The sequence below is a fragment of the Lathyrus oleraceus genome, chromosome 7, assembly GCF_024323335.1.
Source record: "Lathyrus oleraceus cultivar Zhongwan6 chromosome 7, CAAS_Psat_ZW6_1.0, whole genome shotgun sequence".
NCBI lineage: Eukaryota > Viridiplantae > Streptophyta > Magnoliopsida > Fabales > Fabaceae > Lathyrus > Lathyrus oleraceus.
The window spans coordinates 162,345,076-162,365,036 of NC_066585.1; the positions used below are offsets into that span (position 1 = coordinate 162,345,076).

The 19,961-nt window shown below is 32.1% G+C and overlaps 1 protein-coding gene across 1 annotated transcript; it reads right to left on the minus strand.

Moving 5' to 3' along the window:
- Positions 1-2,879: 2,879 nt before the first annotated feature.
- Positions 2,880-4,652, minus strand: LOC127108512 (berberine bridge enzyme-like 21). The gene has a single exon (XM_051045991.1). It carries the CDS (start codon positions 4,612-4,614, stop codon positions 3,004-3,006), a length of 1,611 nt encoding a protein of 536 aa, XP_050901948.1. The 5' UTR covers positions 4,615-4,652; the 3' UTR covers positions 2,880-3,003.
- Positions 4,653-19,961: the final 15,309 nt, after the last annotated feature.

Genomic DNA, 19,961 nt, shown 5'->3' on the forward strand with positions numbered 1-19,961 from the left:
GTATAGTTTCGACACATAGATTGTTTATCCCATAAATCGAGTCATATGAATAGTTTTCTTCTATGTGTCGACCTATAACACGTATGTATCGACACATAGATTGTTTTTCCCATAAAAACTTTTTTTTAATGCATGAAACATTTTCTAACTCATTTCAAAATGTTTTTATGCTTTCTAATGCTAAAATGCACATTAAGACTCCGATGATACCGTCCAATATACATAAACGCTAAAGTATCCTAGTTTTGATATCATACAAAATATATCTAACGAAAATTTGCACTCATAAAATATAGGGTATACAATTTCAAAAAGCAAATTGTATAAGAAAATATGCATGTTATTTTTGATGAATTTAATGACTTTGATGATAAAAGAATGGAAAATAATGATGAGGATAAACAACACTACAATTTTGATATCAACAAAAATGGGTAGGATATACTAACTACACCCTCTCAAGATCCTCTAAGGTGTTGGAAAACTGTCAAATATCATCCTCAAGATCAAACTATTGAAAATTTTCGGATGGAGTCAGAACAAGATAATTTTTTAAAGAAGATCCAAACAACATGGCATTTTCTCTCGGTTGAGCTAAAATCAACAAATGAGCTTGGGGAGAGACTAAAATACAACTTTTAAGATGTTTTAACCCTTGATACTAAAAGTAAGAAACATCACTAAAGGAGGTACATGTTATTTATATGCATTTATCTCAAAGTTTTGGATGATTTCTCTATTTCTCCATGATATTGCATGTCTTACCCATTTGTTTTTGCATGTATTTTCCTCTACTTTTGGAAAGATAACAAAATGGGGGAGAATGACTAGGGGAGAAATTATTTAAAATCAAAATATATATATATATATATATATATATATATATATATATATATATATATATATATATATATATATATATATATATATATATATATATATATATATATATAAATCATCAATTTTTATGTATAAATTGAGGAGGAGCAAAATCTTTTTATTCATGCATAAATAGAGGGGGAGCACGAAATTTCTTCAAATTGAAAAATCAAAATCTCAATTACAAGAAGTTTGTCATCATAAAAAAGGGTGATATTGTTGAGGAAAAATCATTTTTTATGTTTTGAAGATAACAAACTCTTGTGTAACTATAATTAAGATTATGATCTTATTTATTATTTCATGTGTTTTCTTGAGTGGAAATAAATAAGACAAGTTCATTCATTTTCACTCAATATATTATACTATGATATAATGATCCTTAAAAGAATAACACTCCTCATGATGAAAAGAAAAGAAAAAGTTATTTGAGGATACAAACACTTAGGATACAAGCTCCAAGGATACAAACACACCAAGAATACAAGTGTCGAGGATACAAGTGTTGAAGATACAGGTGTCAGGGATATAAGTGTGAGGATACAAAAGTTACTTGGGCACCAAGTAACATAAAAGATATTTTAAATAATGATGTGACAAAATACTCTTCACTTTATGTCATCAAGTACACAAATAATAATACTAGTTTTCCTTTTGGAGGTGCAAGTATCAAGGCAAGTTTGAGGACTGAAATACACTTGAAGATCAGACAAGTCTGAGGATCAATAGTGACAATATTCATAACAAGCAATATGAGGACTCAAACAAATACGAGGATCAAAACACACTTGATGAACAAAACACACTTAAGGACCAAAAAACACTTGAGGACATAAATATTGGCTTGGTCGCCAAGATTTGAGAAAATTAATATTATATTGATTGAGGTGGCATAAATCAATTTGAGGACTCAACAAGTCCGAGAATACAAATGTGCAAACTTGAGGGCAACCATTTGAGGAGTCAAAATGCTTAAATGACATATTAGTAACTAAAGTTGATTCTCATGGATAGATTCATCTCCAACAAGTTGCAACAGTCTCTTGATTCAAATCTCATATATAAAAGGAACACTTCGTTATTGTCGAAAAGTGTGGCATTACATAGAAAAATTGAAAGAAGCAATAAATTCTTCAAGAACTGATACGTACTATCTTTCTTACCAAAATTCATCACACCTCAAGAATCATCATCATATTTCATTAAAGATATTTTTACAAACCTCTCATATATTGAAGTTTTGGTCTTTCTTTGATCCAAACAAACTCTCTCAAAATCGTATATCATCAAGTGATACAAAATCTTGTTCATTACTTTGTAAGCTTACAAAAATCATATTAATTAGTATTATAAGTCTGATGAGGCTAAAAAAATACATAGTTGTAAAGGTGTACACAAGAAGAAAAGTTGTCAAGTATCAATAAAGAAATCTCAGAAACTATGAGGACTAGACTAACCGTATTGATGAACCAGGATAAATCTCTTGTGTGACCTCTCTTAAACTCTACTCTATTTATTTATTATATTGTTAATCACATTCTTACCCACATAATAATAAATATTATATGATATTTACTCTAACTTTTTTTCTCTAAGGATTCCTTGTGAGAATGTGTTTTTTTATTAAGATAAAGCTAAAATTTAAAAGGTGATTAAAAAGTGATGTCGGTAGCTAACATTAATTGTAACACCACTTACCATAGTGATTGAAGTTAGCCTACGAATTGTTGAAACGAGAGTGAGGGTGGTACGACTTTACATCTACTAAGAATGACGTAGGGAAGGAGACCACAAGAGAGAAAGAAGAAACGACTATGGCTTTTTTGTCATCTCGGACAATGTTGATCTCTTGACACATGTCTTGTTCCAATTAAAAACCATTTATTCAACAAAACTTTGACTAGTCGTATAATACTTCCTCTAGTTCTTATATAAAAAACTATATACATTAATTTTACAATAAATTTAAAAAACAAACTTTTTATATCAAAGACTAAATATAATTATAATAATAATAATAATAATAATAATAATAATAATAATAATAATAAATTGAATATTTTAATTATCAATTTTTTATAAGTTCTTATTCAATTATTTTTCTATCGGATAGGTAGTCTATGCCTATGCGTATTTTGGCAGTGTTGGGATACTTTGTTCATTCCAGAAAAAGTTTTGAGGATCAACTTGAGTCTTAACCTTAACCAACCTCTCAAAATTTTCACCAAAGTACTTCTTTCCATAAACCACTCCTTCATTGTATTCATCCTTACCATGACTATTGATACCAATATCAAGGTCTCTATAATTCAAATAAGCACTTCTTGGATTCTTTGACACAAACGGTGTCAAGTAACTATACATCTTTCTAATCTGACTTAAAAAATTCTCTTCTAAACCAGCTTCTGGTTTTTCCCATTTCACAGTATACTGAATTTTATACAGATTCCCTGCACGGTGAGGAAAAGCAGTAGCATTAGAACCTACCTCACTCATTTTTCCTCCATAAGGATTAAAATCAAGCTCAACTTTTTCATTTTCAATCATCTTATTCATTATCCATTTCCACCCATCTTTAGAAATTGGTGACTTTACATAATCAGATTTTCTCTTGCTGAAATGAACTGTGTAATGGCTTCTGTCAACAAGTGCTTCTAAAGAAGCACCATCATCGTAATTAGCCCAATAATAAACAGCTTCAATCCAACTCACTTCAGAACAATTTTCCTTCTTTAGTCCCAACAAAGGAAACTCTTTCCCTAATAATGTCACAACTTCATCAGCACCTCCAAGAAACAAAGCCTTAATCGAAACATTATTTGTTTTCTCACCATTCACAGGCTGCATAATTAGTCTCATGAAAAGCCTATCGTCTGTTCGCGGCGCAACTTGTTGCCATTGGACAATAATATCAACAACATTCTTCTCCAAACTCATGTCAACTGTAAAAACCGTAACCTTTTCCGGTACAGAAACAAGTTTAACAGTGTATGATAAGATCACACCAAAACTCGCTCCTCCACCGCCTCTAATAGCCCAAAACAGATCTTCCCCCATAGTTTTCTTATCAAGAATTCTACCATTAACATCAACGATTTTAGCATCAATAACATGATCAATAGATAAACCAAATTTTCTCATCATGACACCATAACCTGCTCCACTCAATAGTCCACCAACACCAACAGTCGGACAAACGCCACCAGGAAAGCCATGCACCTTACTCTTCTCCCATATCCTATAATAAAGTTGTCCAAGACTCGCACCGGCTTGAATCACGGCGATCTCGTTTTGTATATCAACAGTCACGTTCTGAAAATTAAACATGTCAAGCATAATAAAGGGTGAGTTGGAGATATACGAAATACCGTCGAAATCATGGCCTCCACTTCTGATTTTGAGATGAAGACCAATGGTTTTGGAGCAAAGTACAGTGGCCTGTACATGGTTTTCATGCAGAGGGGTGATGATAAGTAATGGTTTTATCACATTGGAGGGAGTGTTAAACTTGAACCTACCATTTCTAGCGAAGGCTTGAAAAATAGAGGTGTATGATGCATTGGTTTGGGCATAAACTATGTTGGAAACTTGATCTTGTGGTGTTGTGTGATTTTGAAGACATTGAAGAAAAGTTACGTAAATGGAGTCACTTGACGAGGCTGCATGAGAATTAGAAACATGTAGAACAAGTAGAATTATAACAGAAAAAAATTGCAGATGTTTTGATTCATCCATTGCAATTCTGAAATTGCACAAGTTTAGGATCGAATACAAATTCAGAGACATTTTAAATTGTTAATAATAATTTTTTAACTAAACTAATATTTGCATTTAAAAACTAACTTTTTGAGTTTTTTACTTTCTTACAGTTTTTTAATTAATTGTTTAACATTAGTAGAATGTTATTAACTTTATTTTTGAAAATTTTCTATCTAAAGACACAACAATTATAGGAATGATTAATATTATTTATAAAAAAATATATGTATATCGGATTTGTTATAATGTTTTAATGATATTCAAAGTTAAGAATATTTTTTAAAAATACTATGGATTTTAATATTTTAATACTGAATAGAAAACTAAAAATATTATTATATATTTTAGGTTATTTAAATCTACTTAGTGAAACTTAATTTTATCTTTTTGCAATGTTTCTTTTATTTGTTTTTTTCTTTTTCTTCACACATTTTTTAATTATATAATACTGCAATATAGTGTGGGTTGGTGGTTAAGTAAGCGTCCATGAAATTCAAAGTCTTATAATTTGAAGATACATCGATTAGCATGTGAATGTTGAGCAATGGATATTGACCTTTAGGGAATTGTGCATTTAGATCAGTGAGATCGAAACACATACGACATTTATTTGATCAGTGAGATCTCTACTTGCTTCACTTAATATTATATTTACATTTGTGTCAATTGTTATTACTTAAAATGTAAAAAAAAAAAACATAATTAGAATCAAGCATTGAATTCATTCCAAAATCAGCACAAGAATGACATAAAGTGTTTTCATATCAAAACATCCCAAAACCAAATCCACTCCAATCAATAGGTGAAAAAAATAATCAGAATTGAAGGGAAACAAAATCAAAATCTTTCCCAAACCAAAATAGAAGGTATTCAATGAGCTTTAAAATCAAAACTTCAAAACTTTCACTATAAATTTAGAACAGGAGGAGAAAATTGGCTTGAAATTGAAACAATACCATACAACAACAACCTACAACAATATCAATAGCAGAAACAACAACAAGAAGAGGTAGAGGAGATGGTATGAAAAGATGGTCAAAGAGCTTATAAAAGTGTATGATACTGGAAAGGGTGTGAAGCCTTCACCTTCAACTATTAATTAATTAGGCGGAAGCAGGGTTCCCTTTATTAATAAGAATTTGACCAAGAAAATGAGAATTGAGGAAGAAGAAGAATCTGCAAATAAAGATGTAGAAGATTTTTGTTGATGCACTGGTGTATCTTGATTTATGGAGCTTCATGTTGAAGCTTAGTTGTTGAAGATAGTGTTGAATGTTGGATCTTGTTATTCTAGGTAGATTAAGGAGATTGAGGGTTGCTGAGATTCAGTCATAAGCCATTTGTTGGGTTTAATGTCTCAGACATTATGTCCAACTTATGTGTATCAGTTGATGAATATGATCTGGTTTTGATGGAATTTTTTTGAAGTTGTTGTTGTTGCTACTGCTAGTTTGGTGTTCATTGTTGTATGTGCTCATGTGGTCAGATTATTAGGTACCTTTTTCCAAATTTGAGGACCTTTGACTAATGATGTGTGCTGGTCTGGTTGACTGATGTTCAAGTCAATCTTGTGTTATGGATCCAGAAGCTTGTTGTTTTATTTATGGTACTTTTTATGTCCTTTGTCTCTATTAGGGAAAAAAGGGGGAGAAAAAGAAAAAGGGCACGCTTTTTGGATAATGTTTGCCTTTGATATTGTTTGGCTTTTGAGCACTAGTTTAATGCAATCATGAAGAAGTGTTTAATATATGATTTTTCGAAAAATATCCAAAGGGGGAATGTTGTTTCTTTAATTGACTTATAGGAAAAATGGAAAGCAAGATTTCTCGAACATGTTGGGGTGCGTCTTATACTGATTAGATTCTTATGCACTTAAGATTTGTTTTCAAGTCCAAATTTCTGATGTAGTTGCTTTGAAAGAAAGATTTGGATTAATTAAGAAGATTTGGAGGATTGGATATGCATTAAAGATAAACTTACTCAGATGATGATGAAGACTGGTTTAATCATCTTTCATCAAGAGATATTTGTTAGGGACCAATTAGTACTACTTTTTATATCATTTTATTGGTCCCTTTTACCAAGTTTTGATGTAATTACACACTTTTATTCTCACTATTTTGTATAAATGCAATTAGGTTTAATTTATTTTGTTTTGAATAGTTATTTCACATATTTGTTAGTTTTGTAGAATTTTTGGATGAAAAAGCTTTTGGAATGCAACACTACATCTTGGATGAAGCTTGCAAAACAAGGAAGCTGGATAGCATCAGTTCGCGCCGCGAACTGCCTTCGCGCCGCGAAGGCTGCGAATCCAGCAAGCTGATTGAGGGCCAAAAGTGCTGTCTTGCAGAAAAAGTTGTTTGCCATTTTGGTGTCTGCCTTGGAATAGCTTTCCTGCTTTGGATGATAATGACCAATTAAGGAAATGTCAACCTTTTTTGTAAAGAAAAATACATTATTCTAGGGCATTCATTCATTACTACACACATTGACATTGAGAGATTTTTGTAAGAGAGAAAAACAGAGTTTTTCTTCTTTAAGCTTCTGCTTTGTAACAATGATGATGAGGAGCTAAACTCCCTTTTGTCAAGATTGGAGGTAGTAGCTATTCTCATATGTTTATGTATTCCATTTGATTTATATATATGATAAAGATTGTTGATGTATTGAATACTGTTTTTGCCCTAAGTTGAAAACCAGATTTGAGTAGTTGTCGAGAGAGATTATTTGAGTCTTGACATAAAACAGATTTTCAAGTAGTGAATAAGTTGTAGAGATAGATTTATTCATTACTCTTCTTTGGTATTAAGCATTAAAGATTGCTATATTGATAGTTAGGTGGAGAGATCGTCTAAGGATCAATATAGTGATTATCACAATATCATTTAGACATAAATGACTTTGAGAGGATACTTGGACATCATCAATAATCTTGAATCTATTTATTTATCATAAGGAATCATAAGCATTTGAAATAGTGAACTCCAATCTTGCCAAGCTTTTACATTAGATTAAAACCATTTTACTGTTTTTAGTGACATTTACTCACAAGATAACTTTCCAACCAAAACAACCTTGTTACTTTCTAAACTTACAACATTTGGATTATAGAACGGCGGTAATATCAACCAATCTCTGTGGATACGATATAAAAATATTTGTCGAAGATATACCTTTCAACAATATTGTAGCTTTCTATTCTGGTGTTCTAGCTTCAGTCCCGGTGTTCTGGATTTCTGTCAACATTTATGCTCATGGTTGTTATTGATAGTTTCTACTCCTGATTTTGTGTGTTTTTGAATGGAAAATTCACTGACTGTCCTCATGGTTAATACTGACCAAGTTGTTGCTATCTGTACTGAAGTTTTACCAGATTATGGGAAAAAGGGGAAGAAATGATGTGTAGTAGAATAGTGGTGTTACTACCTACAACTACTGACTGTGCTTAGTAGCATTTCGTACTAACTTGTGTGGTTGGGAATAAATGGTGTATGATATGATCCTGATCTGATTTCTGTGTCCACACGTGTTGATGCATCTGCCTGACATCTGGTGTGATTGTGTGTGCTAACTACTCTATATGTTAGTAGTAGTTTCTGACCTCTAACTACTGACTATTAACTGTGTGTACATTCATGACTAAGTTATCTTGAATTAATGCATATTGATTGTTTATGGAGAATTATGTGTAGCAAACTCATGATATTGTGTGTGTGTGTGTAATTACCTCATAATTTATGAATTCTTCTCTGTTCTATGTTGCTGCTAATGTATGCTATGTTGTTCTGATGTTGTTGATGCTTTGTCTAAGTATATCTTAGATATTTAGTTGTATTTCTGCTTGAAGAGTTGTTTTGCCAAAATTTGTCGAAGGGGGAGATTGTCGGTCCTTTTGGGATTTGATGCATCATGGAAAACAACATGGAGTTTGATCAAGCTAGTTCTCGTGCATAAGGGACACCTGTTGAACACGATATTCCAACATGTGTGTTGTAACATCTGGTCTCTGGTAACAAAAAAAATGCTATTGCAGTTTTGTTTCAGAATTATTCTATCCAAGATTCTCTCTATAGTATAAGATCCAAAATTCAAGGAGAAGAGTTAATTTAGATGTATTGGTGTAACATGTGGAACCCGATGTTCCAACATGTGTGCGTTGCAACATCTGACCCTATTCAGCATGCCATAAGGGATGTTGTTTGGTGAGAACTTTCTGATTGGATTTTAATCAGATTTATCAGCAATGTATGGTAGATTTGTTTGATGCATGTTGAAGATCAAATCAAATATAAATGGAGTTTTAAATTTGAATTTGAATGTAACAAATCATATGTTTTGGAGAGTTTTATGGAGCAATCAATTCCAACAAAATTCTCTATTATTTTGGAGCAATCAATCCAAAAAAGCATTTCTATATAAGGATACTTAAATCTCGTGTTTTAATTAAGGGTTTGTACACAAGATTAAGTTCTTTGTGTCTTGGGCTTTTGAGTCTTGTATTCCATGTTAATTCCATCATAAGGATTATTGTTGAATCTTTATTGTACACCATACTATGTTTCAGTAACTTAGCATAGTTGTTGGTTTGTCTTAGTTGGGTTGTAAATTCAACACGTTTGTGTACACTACTATATGTTTCTTGGATAGAGTTTCCCCCAGACGTAGGTGTGATTTCACCAAACTGTGTTACCAATCTCTTGTGTTTTTGTTGTCTTCTATATTACACTTTTTGTTGTTGTCATTCTGGTTTAAGAAGTTAGGTCAGTTATCCCAACATCGTGTCCGACATTTGTCCCCTTAGGAATAAAATTTCAATAAATATTTTCTTCAGGCCTCATCCTAAAGAGTTCATATTCATGAGTAAATGTGTTTATCCTTGCCCTCTTTATCTCGATATTACTTTCATGGGTAACTTGGATGGTGTCCCACATTTTCTTAGCAGTCTCACAATGTGAAACATGTTGAAACTCATAAAGACCGAGAGAGGTAGTGATGATAGTTTTAGCTTTCCGACTACGCTACACTTTTTCCTTTTCCTATTTGGTTCAATCTTCTTATTTTTTGTTTACCACATCATCATTTACTTTCTGTGTGGTTACAAACGGACCACCTATCACAACCATCCTTATTTCAAAATCCATCCCCTCTATGAAGGTTCTCATTTTCTCTAATCACAAAGCATACCTTTTTCCTTTAAAGGATGGGGATTTGTTAAGTGATTCATTTGAAGTAATTTACTTCCTCCAAGGAAGTTTATTCTTGCATAGGAGTTAGATTATGATGCCACTTGTTGAATAGGGGGTGACTTGTGAAGTGCAGAAATCGTGATTAATTAAAAATATATAGAGGAAATAAAATAAATTAATAGAAATAAAAGAGATAGGGATAAAGAGATTGCACCAAGATTTATATAGGTTTTATCTAACCACTTGGCATGCGTTCTCTTTCCAAGAACTTCTTCTTGAGAGTTCCACTTTAAAATATCTTGAGCTTTTATGGATATACCCATGAAACCTATTACAAATATGAGAGATTTTACACGGGTTAATCCCCTAAACCAAACAAAGCTTTTGACAGTCGTGCTCACAAACCAAACTGAGATTTTATCGGCTAATCTCAAGAACCGTCTAGAGATTTTACACGGACAATCTCAATAACCAATGATGTCAAACAATAGTATCACACTCTTGATGAAAAAAATTCAGTATGAACACCAGTACAACTAAACACCTATGAAGTATTTTTCACTCATAAGGCACTAAAATAACTTTAGTGAAAGAGTATAAAAGGAGAGAAGAGAAAAAATTATAAAAGGATAGTTGAAGTCTGAATTATTGTGTGGTTTGAAATGAGGAGAAGACTTCTTTATATAGGAAAATATATATCTCAAAAAGGAAAAATATCCATGGGATTTTTAATACTCATAATCAATTTTGCATATAACATAATTGATTATATAATTCAAATATGAAAAAAATTTAAATGTCAATGTCATTAATCGATTGGAAACCCCAATAATAGATTTTAAGGTATTACAAAATAGATAATTGGTTAATCCTAATGTTGCTAATCGATTATCTAGTGTAAACTACACTCATAAAGGATTATTCAAGTTAGTAACCAACTAGCTACTTGCGTGAAATATTGTCTGGTGATTTTATAAAAAATAGAGAGGCTTCAAATACATTTGTGTGTGTGTATAACTATACCTTATGATTTATGAATTTTGTTATATTCTGTGTTGCTGCTAATGTATGATATGTTCTTCTGATGCTGCTGATGTTTGGTCTAAGTATATCTTCGATACTTAGTTGTATTTTTGCTTGAAGAGTTGTTTTGCCAAAATTTGCTGACGGGGGAAATTGTTGGTCCTTTTAGGATTTTATGCATTATGGTAAACAACATGGAGTTTGATTAAGCTGGTTCTCATGCATAAGGGAGACATGTTGAACACGATGGTTCAACATGTGTGCTGCAACATCTGGTATTTGGCAACAGACAGATGGTATTGTAGTTTTGATTCAGAATTATTCTATCCAAGATTATCTCTACAATAGAAGATTTACAAGTCATGGAGAAGAGTTAATTTGGATATATTGGTGTAATATGTGGAGTACGATGTTCCAGCATGTGTACATTTAGGGGTGTTCATAACCAAATCGGCCCAATAGAAAACTGCAAACTTAACCGAACCATACCGAAAACCGCAAAAAAAAAATGCATTTGGTATGGATGTGTTTGGGTCATTTTTTAACAAAATTATGCGGTTCGGTTCTGTTTGTGGTTTGTATTTTTCAAACCGAACCAAACTAAGTCAAACTGCATTATGTTACAACCCAAACTTCACTTAAGCCACATCCAACTCAAACTTAAACCTATTATGCCTTAGCCTTACGATTACAAACGATTTCATCTTCCTCACACTTAGGTTTCAGTTTCAGTCTTCTCAAATCTCTCGTAGCAGTATCGCACATTCTTCTCTATGTATATCTCACCATTCTTCTCCAATCTCTACTCTATTATATTATTTCTTTTTCATCTTCTCATTTTTATGCTATTATTCTCTCTTCCAATTTCGTTTTCATCGCACATCTTCTTCTCTAATTTTTCCTCTCTTCTGTTCTTTCCTTTTCATCTTCACTAATCTCTCATCTCCTCTATTTTTTTGTTTTATTATAATTTTTTGATATTTTTTTATGTTATTGTTTTATGTATATTATTCCACTTTTGTCTAATCTAATTTTTATATATTAAATGGGAAGTTGTTGTCCAAATATGATGAGTTTTGTTGTTATTTGGTAATGTATGAATGACAAAACACAAAGTCATGTCCTCCATATGTGTATGTATAGCTCAATAATTTTTTTAATAAAAAACCGATGCAAACAAACCAAACCGTATTGGTTTAGTTTGGTTTGGTTCAATTTTTTTCTAAAAGCCAACCAAACCAAACCAAACTGCACGCTTTTTTCTCTTACGGTTCATATTTTTTAACTTAAAAACCACCCAAATCGCATCGCGAACACCTCTATGTGCAGTGCAACATCTGGCCCTGTTCAGCAGGCCATAAGGGATGTTGTTTGGTGAGAATTTTTTGATTGAATTTTGTCATACCCTTAAATTTGTCCTACCTCCTCATTCAATTTGCTAGGCTTATGGTTTTGTTCATTTGATCATGCATTTAGGTCATTCATCGGCATTTGCATATTGTAACAAATTTAGGCCAAAGGTTCGGTAATAATGGATTTATTTGGTTTAAGTGAATTTTGGAGGCGGATATTATTTGATAATTATTTGGGTTTATTTCTCATATTACTTATGGTATGGATCATCTCTTTATTTGAGATTCATGGTTAGCTGGGAGATTGGACTGATGGTCACTTAATTCGGAGGTTTGCTTGGATTCAAATAAAAGGGCAAAGTTGGAATAAAAAGAAGATTTCATTCATTTATTGGAAATTCATGTTACAACGCATATTTTTTGAGATACAGGTCAAAATAATGGATTACAAGAAAAGAGGGTAAAAAATTACATCTTTTGGGTACAATTGACTTTTTGGTCCAATAGTTGACTTTTTGATCAAATAGTTGACTTTTTCTTCAACGGGTGACTTTTGGTCAACTGTTGACTATTGACTCGGTTTTGACTCCTGAATTTTCTAAGACTTATTCTACAAGCTTTTAATCAAGAGATTCATCATCATTCATCACAAACGACATGTGTCATGATTATGTCAAATGCTAGTTTTTCAACAAAATCTATACTTGTTTTTCAACACTTTTCAACATTGATCCATGTCAAAAAAATTCAGAATTTGATCCATGAATTTAAACCATTCAAAAGTGTTTATTTTCAACATTAAATCACTTCTCAAAAGTAGGGGTGTTCAAAGCCGAACCAACCCAATAGAAAACCACAAACCAAACCAAACCAAACCGAAATCGCAAAAAACTGCATTTGGTTCGGATGCGTTTGGGTCATTTTTTAACAAAACCGCACGGTTTGGTTTGTTTGCGGTTTGTATTTTGCAAACCGAACTAAACCAAACCAAACCGCATTATGTTACAACCCAGACTTCACTTATCCCACATCTAACCCAAAACTCAAACATATTATGTCTTAACCTTACAATTACACATGATTTTCTCTTACTCTCACTTATGGTTTCAGTTTCAACCTTCTTAAATCTCTCATAGTAGTATCACACATTCTTCTCATCTTCTTTGCAATGTACGTCTACTCTAACATCTCCTCTCTTATGTACTTTCTTTTTCATCTTCACATTTTTATGTTAATGTTTTCTCTTCCAATTACGTTTTTATCGCACATTTCTTCTCAAATCTCGCATCTCTTCTGTTCTTTTTTTCATCTTCTATATTCTCTCCTCACATCTGTTTTTTAATGTTTTATTATAATATCTTTGATATTATTTTATGCTACTATTTTATATATCTTTTTATTCCACTATTGTCTAATCTGATTTTTTTTTATATTGAATGAGAAATGTTTGTCTAAATATGATGAGTTTTGATGTTATTTAGTAATCTATGAATGACTTAACACAAAGTTATTTTGTTCTCTATAGGTGTCTGTATGGCTTAATAAACATGTTGAAAAAACCGAACCAACCGAACCAATCCAAACCGCATTTGTTTTCTTTGGTTTGGTTTTATTTTTAAAAGTTAACCGAACCAAACCGAACTACATGTTTTTTTCTCTTGTGGTTCGGGTGATTTTTATCGTCAAAACTGCTCAAACCGCACCGTGAACACCCCTACTAAAAAGCATTTAAAATCATGGGATTATTCACTAAATATTCAAGTAAAAAATGGTAGAAAAATCAAGGCAAAAGCATTCAAATTCAAGTTAATTACTAGTGACCATTTTCCTTACATTCCAACTTGGTACTTTTGTTAAACTCCAACATCATTGGTCTCCAACTACCTCATTCATAACAATCATTCAATTACTCAATTAACTCTTAACTACCACAAATTTTAAACTAACATAAAACTTCCAAACAAACACAACTTCCAACTTCCATGTTCAATCCAATTTTCCTTCAATCCTAACCATTCTTAACAATTAATCCAGGGGTTGAAATTAGCGATCCACAACTAAGGATTACATTAATTTCTAACCATTGATAAAACTCTTACTTGGATCACAATCTAAGGGTGATTATCCATTTATAAAATCTATATAAACATGTCATTTTTCACATTTTTTGGGTTACCTAACCTAACTTTAAAAATTCACAATTAACCATTATTTTTCCACCATTTTTTCTTCTCAAATTCTCTCTTAATTCATCTTCTCCTTCACCCTCACCAATGTTCATATTCATTACCATTTAGAACTTCACATTGAAGTTCGAAAATGGTGAAATTTAGCCATAATCTAATTTCTACATTATCATCAACAATCATCCATCAACAATTTCTACATTATCATCAACAATCATCACCTAAAGTTTATCAATTATCATCAACAATCATCATCTAAAGTTAACCAAGTTTCATCAATAATCATCATTCAAAGTTCATCAATCCAAGCATATTCATCAATATTCTACATTCAAGATTCATCTTCTACATTCATTCATCATCAAGAATAATTATCAAAGCTTGAAAGTTAATTGGATTAAAAGAGCTTATTCTTGAAGTATTTCGTATTTCTCTTCGACACTCCGATTTTCAACACTAACTGAAGAAAACCTCCATTTCGTCGGTAATCCTTTATCTCTTTCACACCCTTGCCATGAATTATTGGATATTTGATGGTTGATTGATTTAACCTACTGTTTTGGAATTTCTTATTAGATAATCACTTATTTTTGCATGGAAAGCATAAACTTGAAAATAGTGATTTTTTAATTCTTAACTGTTAATTACATGTGAAGATATTATGTGAATCAATTTTTCGTCACGGTTCTGAATATGTGATTACTTTTTCACGAATCATTATAACGAATGTGGATCGATCGATTCTTTACACTTTATTTCTCACTTTTTCGCTCGATTTTTCAAAATCCGTGGCTCATTCGTAAACTTCGATCGCACATTTGGATTCCTTGCGGAAAATCGAGTCCGATGATATATAATTTACATATTAATTATTTGATTTAATAATTTTAGTAGATCAAATTCATGGATGTGTGCAAAATTAATGAACAATTGATGACTAAATGCATAAGCCAAGAAACTACAGTATTGTGACACATGTCATTGGTTATCTTTTTCTTTTTTCCCTTTTTCTGGACATCGCCACATGGCACGTTGTGATTGGTTCTGCATGATCAAATAAGACAAAAACACTAGGAGACAAAACAGGTCAATTCCATGAAGCATGGGTGCAGCATACACATATGCCAACAACCATAAGATCAACGCGCTTGTTCATCAGACGACCATCATTCCCCTTTTGCCTCCGTGTTGACTATGAGTGAGGCATGTTGACTGCTGCTTTTTTTACTAGGTTGGGCTTTTTTGCTGCACCCCTATTGGGCCTTTTTTATTTTGTTGTCCACACACCCTTATATGGGTTATACCCCCCTGGCAGTTTGCTTTTTTTTAATAGTTATTTGTTGTTTTTTTCTTTTAATCATTTTTTCTCTAACACAATTAAATAGAGATATTCATACATGTTTTATTAGATTAATTCTTATAATTAGATTAATTTTGTTAGAATTTATTTTATAATTTCATTTAATGAGGATTAGTTTTAATTGAAATTTAATCGTTAATTTCTTTCATTTTCACTTCATAATTAGTTAGAAATTAAGGCTAATATTTCTTAAGCTCATTTTTTAATACCATTGTTTTTTCTCATGTGCTTATGGTGTGATTGTTAACATGACCCCTTATTCTTGTTGATTAGTTGATCAATTTAATTTTGATTAATTACATATTGTGAATTAGACCTTTTGGATAACTTCTCATGAACAATTGCATGTTCCCTTGGGTTTTCATCTATTTGAGTGATCACAAAACTTGATCACTTAAATTAGATTAGATCTTTTAGTTGATCCCATACTTGATCCTTTAGATCAATCACTCGCCCATTAACTTAGAAATAATCAAAAGCCAGTTAAAAAGAATCTTTTTCCAAAAGAACAAAAATAAACTTGATCCAACGTCAAGTGATTTTCCAAAGCAAATTGAATTGAATGAGACTCGAGTACTTGATCCAATGTCAAGTACCTCTTCCATTTAATTCACACAATTGTCATCTTCAACCTCAAATACTTGATCCAACGTGAAGTCATTTTCAAAATATTTTTACAATAAACCGGATGAAAAGGATGGGGTGTACGTACTTGTGCACACCATTTCTTAAGTACTTGGGTTGTCGGTTGTGCTTAGCTTGTGGCTCAATACTTGTCTTCCATCCAAAACGCTTTAAATAAATGAATTTAATTCGGTCCTCATAGGGTGAAAAAGAGAGGACATGATGCAATTGTCCTTTCAGCTCACGGGTATTCTGATTTTTAGTCGCACTTAGCTTGTGGTTAGATGCTTGTGTCCCTCTAAGTATCAACGATTAAACTCTGCTCAGAAATTTCATAAAAAAAACTTTTTGGGATGAAAAATAGATTTTAGGATGCATTTGTCCTTTCAGCTCCCGAGTACTTAGATTTCTAGTTGTACTTAGATTCTAGTCTAATACTTGTCTCCCACTTAAAATCAATCACAACCAATCAAATTCAATTTTTTGCCTTAGGGCATTCCAACAAAAATTTCACAAAGGACATGTTATTTCCATTCTACCATAATACAAAGAACGCTTAAGCCTCATATACGCGAACATACAAGCAACATTTAACTGCTAGAATGCGATCCAAGCACATTCATTCTACTACAAACAAACGCTTAAGTCTCTCATGCGTGAGTATACAAACAATATTTAATTGCTAGAACGTGAACGTTAACATGTTAAATAAAAACAACCAACAAATCTGTATTTTCTACCACAAACTATGGAGCTCTGATTTTCTCATTGCACCATGAGAATACGTAGGCACAAGATTTCAAAATCTTCGTGAGCACATTAATTAAAAACTTACTTTTTCCCCCTTAATTAAAACCAATCGCAAGTAACCTTTAGATAATAACACACATTCACGCAAAACAATCAAAACGGTTTTCGTTGAGTACAACGGATGTGAGAGGTGCTAATACCTTCCCCTGGCATAACCGACTCCCAAATTTTCTCTTGGTTACGACAACCATTTTATTTACCTATTCGGGTTTTATCGATATTTTCCCTTTCAATTGGAATAAATAAAGTTCGGTGGCAACTCTGTATTTTTCGCGATGCGGCAGATTTTAATCAGATTTGTTAGCAATGTATGGTTGATTTGTTTGACAATTGTTGAAGATCAAATCAGATTTAAATGGAGATTTAAATTTTAATTTGAATGTAACAAATCATATGTTTTTGAGAGTTTTATGGAGAAATCAATTCCAACAATATCCTCTATTATTCTGGAGCAACTAATCACAAAAGACATTGCTATATAAGGAGACTCAATTCTCATGTTTTTATTGAGGGTTTGTATACAAGATTAATTTCTTTGTGTCTTAGGTTTTTGAGTCTTGAATTCCATCCTAAGGATTATTGTTGAATCTTTGTTATACACGATACAATGTTTCAGTAACTTAGCATAGTTGTTGGTTTGCCTTAGTTGGGTTGTAATTTCAACATGCTTGTGTACACTACTATATATTTCAGTAACTTGGCATAGTTATTTGTTTGTCTTAGTTGAATTTTAAATTCAACAATAAATAGAGTTGTTATTAAGGTTGATCATTAGGGGTTAGTGGTTGAAGAAAGTGAGTAAGTTTTCATATTTAGAAGGGGCGTTGAATATAAAGTCACTAGGATTATGGGGAGGAATACAACTTCATAGGGTTGTAAGGTTCTTATAAGACTAATTGTTTTAATTCAAAGTAGTAAATTTCCTTTCTTGGGTAGAGTTCCTCTCAGACGTAGGTGTGGTTTCAACGAAATGGGTTACCAATCTCTTATGTTTTTATTGTCTTCTGCATTATAGTTTTTATTATTTCCATTCTGGTTTAAGAAGTTAGGCCAGTTGTCCCAACATCGTGTCCGCCATTTTCCCCCTCAGGAACATAATTTCAATCAATATTTTCTTCAGGATTCATTATAAAGAGTTTATATTCATGAGTAAATGTGTTCATCCTTGCCCACTTTATATCAGTATTACTTTCATGGGAAACTTGGATGGTGTCCCACATTTTCTTAGCAGTCTCACAGTATAAAACATGCTAAAACTCATCAATATTGAGAGAGATAGCGATGATAGTTTTAGCTTTCAGACTGCACTACACTTTTTCCTTTTCCTATTTGGTTCAATCTTCTTATTTTTTGTTTACCACAACATCATTGAATTTCCGTGTGATTACAAACGGACCACCTATCACAACCATCCATATTTCAAAATGTATCCCCTCTATAAATGTTCTCATTTTCTCTTTCCACAAAGCATACCCTTTCCCATTAAAGGATAGGTTTTTTTTAAGTGAGTCGTTTGAAGTCATTTTCTTCCTCCTAGGAAGTTTATTCTTGAATGGGTGTTAGATTGTGATGCCACTTGTTAAATAGGGGGTGACTTATGAAATGTAGAAATTGTGACTAATTAAAAATATATATTACTTTGAAAATGATTTATGTTAGTGCAGAGATAAAAATCAGTAGAAAATAAGAGAAAAATAAATATAGAGGAAATAAAATAAATTAATAAAAGTAAAAGAGACGGGGATAGAGAGATTGTATCAAGATTTATATAGATTTCGCCTAACCATTTGGCATGTCTCCTCTTTCCAAGAAATGTTTCTTGAGAGTTCCACTATAAAATATCTTGAGCTTTTATGGATATGCCCATGAAACTTATTACAAAGATGGGAGATTTTACACAAGTTAATCCCCTAAACCAAACAAATCTTTTGACAGTTGTGCTCACAAAACAAACAGAGATTTTATCGACTAATCTCAAGAACCATCTAGAGGTTTTACACGGATAATCTCAAGAACCAATGATATCAAACAATAGTATCACACTCTTGATGAAAAAAATTAGTATGAACACCAGTATAACTAAACACCCCTCTGAACTATTTTTCACTCATAAGGCACTAAGACAACTTTAGTGAAAGAGTAGAAAAGGAGAGAAGAGAAAGAAAAAAAAGGATAGTAGAAATTTGAATTCTTGTGTAATTTGAAATGAGGAGAAGACTACTTTATATATGAAATGATATAGTTCAAAGAGGAAAATAATCCACGGGATTTTTAATACTCATAATCAATTATGCATATCACATAATAAATTATATAGTTCAAATATAAAAAAAAAATTAAACGCCAATGTCATTAATCGATTTGAAGCCCTAATAGTAAATTATGAGGCATTACAAAAGATGTAACTGGTTAACCCTAATGTGCTAGTCGAGTATCTAGTGTAAACTACACTCATAAGGATTATTCAAGCTAGTAACTAACTAGCTACTTGCGTGAAATATTTTCTAGGGATTTTTTAAAAATAGAGAGGCTTCTAAGACATTTGTGTGTGTGTGTGTAACTACCTCATGATTTATGAATTTTTCTCTGTTCTTTATTGTTGCTAATGTATGCTCTGTTGTTCTGATGCTGCTGATGTTTGGTCTAAGTATATCTTCGATACTTAGTTGTATTTCTGCTTGAAGAGTTGTTTTACCGAAATTTGCTGAAGGGGGAAATTGTTGGTCCTTTTGGGATTTTATGCATTATAGAAAACAACATGGAGTTTGCTCAAGCTGGT

Bases quoted from the DNA above. Each gene is read 5' to 3' on its own strand.
- LOC127108512 (XM_051045991.1), bottom strand. From the start codon at position 4,614: ATGGATGAATCAAAACATCTGCAATTTTTTTCTGTTATAATTCTACTT.